General features: G+C 40.8%; 1 protein-coding gene across 1 annotated transcript; it reads left to right on the top strand.

The window, feature by feature from the left end:
- Positions 1–4,001: 4,001 nt before the first annotated feature.
- Positions 4,002–5,182, top strand: LOC119728827 (G-protein coupled receptor GRL101-like). Its single transcript, XM_038201224.1, has one exon. It carries the CDS (start codon positions 4,027–4,029, stop codon positions 5,158–5,160), a length of 1,134 nt encoding a protein of 377 aa, XP_038057152.1. The 5' UTR covers positions 4,002–4,026; the 3' UTR covers positions 5,161–5,182.
- The last annotated feature ends 781 nt before the right edge of the window (positions 5,183–5,963 follow it).

A 5,963-nucleotide genomic window follows, 5' to 3' on the forward strand; every position in this document is an offset into this window, starting at 1 on the left:
ATTATAGGCCTACTTCGGCAAATTCTCACGCCATATTTTATGAGAGAAACAACGTTTGGTGGTGATAAAAGCCTACCCGAGTGAATGGCGGATCCTTGATTTTTTTTAAGCGGCTTGACGGAGGGTGTTAAATTCAAAACAGAGACAATTAATAAGAGGGACCAAATGTCTATAAAGCAAATGAATCGAGATCTAATGACGAGTGTTATTCAACGAATGTTTTGGATTCTTGGGATTTTTTCTCCAGTTGGCATTTTCCAGCCTAACATCTGAACACAAATGACTTTGGCCGGACGGAAGATGATGGTTAACCACCCTAACAATCTCCACAATCCACCACTGCCTAATGCCCCCATAAAAGCATGTCTAACATAATATATGAAGAGTACAAAGTACAGTTTTTTTTGGCCAAACTTTCAACGATTTGTTCATTTGCACGCATTAAAAACATAACACTTTTCAAATGCATATCAATATACGGTTTCAAATTGCCTGATGAAGGGTATCCTTGTGATCCGTCGATCACTGGACTAGAGTCCTGCCCTACAATAGCCTTGACTGGAGACTAGACAGCCAGCCCGTCACCTACAGTAGAACCCTGAATATAAAAACACACGTTTTTCCATTCTAAATACCAAATCTAAATGCAAAATATTTGATATATACTTTATATATACTAACAATTCTCAAATCATGCAAACTCAGGTTACTCAAGGGAATCCATTTCTGCTTCGATGGCAGAAATAAATCAGTTTTAATCTGGCCAATGTTTGAATGAAAATGGAATGGGAAATTTACGTCCATGCCGTACAGGCAGTTTAATTGAATAGAGATTTAAAATTTACATATTTTGCAGTGTATTTCAGCCTTATTATATTCCCCATTTGATTTGATAGTGTGATGACAAATCGTCCGCTCGTGTCGATTCCAGCTGGTACATTTAGCGGACTCTCCAATCTCGAATACCTGTAAATTTGATATGCTTCGTATCTTCTTTGTGGCAGTGGCGTAGCCACCGGGGGGGCGTGGGGGGGGGGGGCGACCGCCCCCATGAAACCTTGTCGCCCCCCCCCCAGTCGCCCCCCCACTGAGATTTTGAGTTTCTAAAAAAATTATCATTGATCTACATGACGCCATGGGCCTAATTATGTACTACAATGTATCTTTTGCGTAATAAAATATTGGTTAAAGTGGTCAGAAATTGCCTCAGATAGCACCACAGAGCATTTAGAACACCACAGAACATCTAGAATCCAATTTTTTTTCATGCCGTAAGGGCTTCGCGCCTCGCGCTTGCATCAGTTATGATCAAGGTATGTCCCCCCCCCCCACTTTTGAGAAGCGATTGACGCCCCTGCTTGACGCCCCCCCATGAAATGTTCCAGCCCCCCCAGCGCCCCCCCCCCACTGAAAAATTCCTGGCTACGCCACTGCTTTGTGGTGAAGAGTATATATCCTGCAAGCCACATTTGGATCTAAATAGGAACCAATCTCACTCTCGCAAAGACTTTGAAAATATTTGTAGTGTTGTTCAGCTTTGTTATATTCTCTATGTGATTCGACAGGGAAATGGTAAGTCTTCCGCTCGTGTCGATCCAAGCTGGTGCTCTCGAAGGACTCTCCAGTCTTGAAACCCTGTAAGTTGGATATTGTTGCTGATGTCAAAAAGAGACACTAAAAGCTCCATTTGCATTTCAAGCTATTTAAACGAGAACCAATCTTACACTAAAAAATATATCAATCTCATGCTAAAAAAAGAGAGAGTTTTTTAAGCAATTTTTTAAATCATATTTTTAATTTGGACGTGGGCAATGTCTTTACGGCTCCTTTTTTAATTATAGTTTGCAAAATGTAGATATTGCACAAGCACAGCGAGTTTTAAAGGGTTTGGTAAAGACATTTCTGCCAAGGGACACGTTGTGCTAAACAAAAAAGGCCTGAATCAGTGAGTGTAATTGGAAATTGGGATTTTACGTACGTTTTATTATCAAGGTAAGTTAGTATGCTGGGTTGATATTCTACAAATATTTGTTAAAACTTCGTCATTAAGCCATTTAAACTTTGCAATTCCCATGAATGAGGATTTTTACAATGTATTGCTATCATACAAAAATAATATAAGTGATGGCAATTCCAGAAAACTGATAAAAGATGTCCAATAAGATTTCCCAAAACTTATATCTGCAACCTTATAAAAACAATGTCGATGTTTCCTATCGAGTCCAAACACTAGTTGTAAGGTAAATTTTAGGCTATTAAATATAAATTGGCCAACTTTACTATTTGTTTATAACGAGCCTGCGGATCAATGGTTGAACACATGAACATGTTTGAAAGACAGTTAACATGAAAGAAAATAGTATGCCAGTTGCTTAGAATATATGGGTTTCGAGAAGGCCAAGGCCTATATTGGCAAAATGTAAAGACAATATTTAACATCTGATCTTTTTCAGTCGCCTGCTTAATATATCAGGCACGTTGACTAAGCTTGATAAAGTCGCCTCTGATGGGTTACCAGCCTTGCAACACGCGTAAGTCATTTAGTTGCTCTTAAAGTAAAATCGATTGTAATAGTTTTATCATGCACAGATAGTGCTTGGGAAAGTGATGTTTTTCGGTAACCAATTCGTACCGATTCATGAGAGCATCAAACAGCGGCGGCGGAACGGTTTTCAAACTGGGGGGGGGGGGGGGGGGGGGGGTCAACAAAAAGGGGCACTTGCTAAGTAAAAGGCATCTTCCGTCGGAGCAGCAGCGTATCCAGCATTTAAATTGTTTGGCACATCCGTGCTGAAATGTTGACACGTTTTTTGACCGGACACTTTGCCTCCGTGAAATCAAATATTGTGTGTGTTTGTACAAGCATTGCATTCACTGTGTGGACTTCCGAACAAAAGATGTCCACATAAACCAGGTAGCAGCGACGTTGTGTGGACTTGCCCACGTCCACACACGTTTTTCCCTCTCTGGAAAACAGGTTTAGAGGCATTTTTGAGTTACGTTTATTTGTGGCAAAATGAAGAGAAACACTAAAGGGAATCATAGAAAACAATTTGGGTTGAAAGAGGTTTCACAGTTTGAGTAAAATGATTTTTTTCACTGGTTTTTCTTAACTACACGAAAACAAAGGAATGTCCACTCCACACTAGGTATGCAAAACAAACATGCCTGTGTGTGTGCGTGTTTATGGTGTAAATCGAGCACACACACGTGCAACATCATCGATGAATTGATGACAGGAACCAAATCGAGGACGACCCCAATTAAAAAACGTGTACAAAACCAATAAGAGCTGTTGCAAACAAATTAGAGTATAAACAAAGGAAAAGGGAAGAGGAAAAATAGGAAAATCCTCGATTTACACATTAAACAAACGTGAGTTTGTCTTACATACGCAGTGTGGACTTCCGAACAAAAGACGTCCACATAATGTAGGTAGCACCGACGTTGTGTGGACTTACCCCACGTCCACACAGTGTTTCCCCATTTCTGGAAAACAGGTTTAGAGGCATTTTGGGTTAGGTTTATCTGTAGCAGAATGAAGAGAAACACTAAAGGGAATCATAGAAAAAAAATTGGGTTGAAAGAGTTTTCACAGTTTGAGAAAAATGAGTTTTTCACTGGTTTTTCTTAACTACACGAAAGCAATGGAAAGTCCACACTAGTCATGTGAAACAAGTATGGGTGGGTGTGTGTGTGTGTGGGGGGGGGGGGGGGGGGGGGCTGGTACTATCTTCCGAAATAGGGGGCGCTCTTCAAAACCGGCCATTATGCAAACTACGCATGATGTGCCCATTTTCAGGGCGCATTGTAAGGGTTTGGGGGCTTGGTTTTCATATTCCTCGTTCATATCAGAACTCTTTATACCATTTTGGGAAATGGTAACTGAAAACAAATTATCCCAAATGTTATCAGATATCAGATAGGTGATTGAGAAGTGTCACGTGACAAAATATAGAGGGGGGGGGGCACTATGTCCCCGTAGGTTCAAAAAAGCCCGGTCCTGATTAATTCACTGCACGTATAATGTTCATTATAAACATTCATTTCAATTTCAGATTAGTTGATGACTACCGTCTTTGCTGTGCCTTATCCAAGTTGCATCACTTTTCTATCGAGCACAATTGTTCAACCACCAAGCCTCAACCAGATTTGATTCTGTGCGATAGCCTTATGCCAAATAACATACTACGAGCGGTGCTGTGGGTATTGGGAATAAGCGCCCTCATTGGTAATTTGGCTGTCCTGTTTTGGAGGCTTAGGCAGAAAGGGGTCGGAGGGGGTAAAAAGACGCTATCACTTATGGTTGGAAATCTGGCCCTCGCAGACGTCATGATGGGTGTGTACATGTTAATCATAGCTGGTGCAGATCTTACATTTGGCGAGGACTACTTTCTTGTGGCCCCTGAGTGGCGCTCCAGCATAATGTGTAAACTTGCTGGAGTTCTGTCGGTTTTGTCCAGCGAGGCTTCGGTGTTTTTTGTGACACTCATCAGCGTGGACTGTTTCCTAGGCATTGTGTTTCCGTTGAAAAACTTCTCTCTCGGGAAAAAATCAACAACAGTCATCATTGTTGTCCTATGGTTTCTGGCACTTTGTCTGAGTATCGTGCCAACACTTTCATTTGGGTCTGATTCTGATGTTTATGGACTCTCTGATGTTTGTATCGGCCTTCCTCTTACCACTAAGTCATCTGGTGTGAGAAGCAAACGGATGGAAGTGAACATTTACCTCGCAGAATCTGTCATTCCCACAGGTAAGAAGCCGTCTTGGATCCTGTCAATCATTCTGTTCCTTGGCGTCAATCTGGTTTCGTTTTTTCTTGTCCTGTGTTGCTACGTCGCCATCTTCATCAGTGTCAAGCGGACGGCCAGTGCCGTCCGAGTGAATGCCCACAGGGAGCGTGAAGTCAGAATGGCGATCAAGATGGCGCTGATCGTGATGACGGATTTCTGCTGTTGGATGCCAATAATCATCCTGGGGATTCTGTCTCAGACGGGAACAGTCACTCTATCCACCGAGGTGTATGCATGGGTTGTGGTTCTGGTTCTTCCAATCAACTCGTCCCTCAATCCTTTCCTTTACACTTTCTTCACAGTTTGTTGCGCGACTAAACCGAAGGCCAAACCGCAGAAAAGGAATCAAACAAACCAAAATTAGAACAAAGTGCAACAAACACAAAGGCTGAGGCGGGTAGTCTATATGCCCCCAGCAAATAGGTAGCACATGCCTGCTTCGCCCCCTCCTTGACAGCTATATACTCCTCCCCCTTGAGCCAACACTGGATCCGTACCTGCAAACGTACACAATGCAGTGGTTCGGCTCACAACATAATAATAAAGATGTTTGTTTAAATTTCAAAGTGATTCCTAGTAGCTGTGCGAAAGCCAAGGCGAAAACAGCATCAGACAAGTTGAAATGCTGATTCAACTGTAACACTGTAAATATACATTATACGATTAGTTATTTGCATAATAATATAAATATTTGCATACGGCAAAAAGAAAAGAATATTCACATACTAAAAAAACACAGTAGATTCATAATTTTAAACTCTTGTGAGAATTGTTTGTGAGAATTTTTTCCTTCTAAATTTTGCATGATTATTGGATTTTGAAGTACAGGCCGCATGTTATGTTGTATTAAATGTAATTTCATGTCGATTAGTTAATTTAGCATCAGTGTCATATATACGTAAGTCTTTTGCTGTATCAAATGCTATTGTTAAGAAGTCGATATTAATAATTTGTTAATGTACCGTGGCTTAAAAGTACCGTAAACGGACAATATTAACTGTACAGTATTCTATACAGTTTTTGATTGAGACATTATAATCAGTGTTAGTATCGACTCATTTGAGCATTAAAGTGGAAAAGGAAAAGGAAAAGACCGCAGGTGATTTCATGGTTCAAGAAAGGCCTAATTTATAACATGTACTTGTGATGTACTTTTCAGAAATTGAT

This window comes from Patiria miniata, unplaced genomic scaffold (assembly GCF_015706575.1).
Source record: "Patiria miniata isolate m_02_andy unplaced genomic scaffold, ASM1570657v1 HiC_scaffold_20, whole genome shotgun sequence".
NCBI classification, from domain to species: domain Eukaryota; kingdom Metazoa; phylum Echinodermata; class Asteroidea; order Valvatida; family Asterinidae; genus Patiria; species Patiria miniata.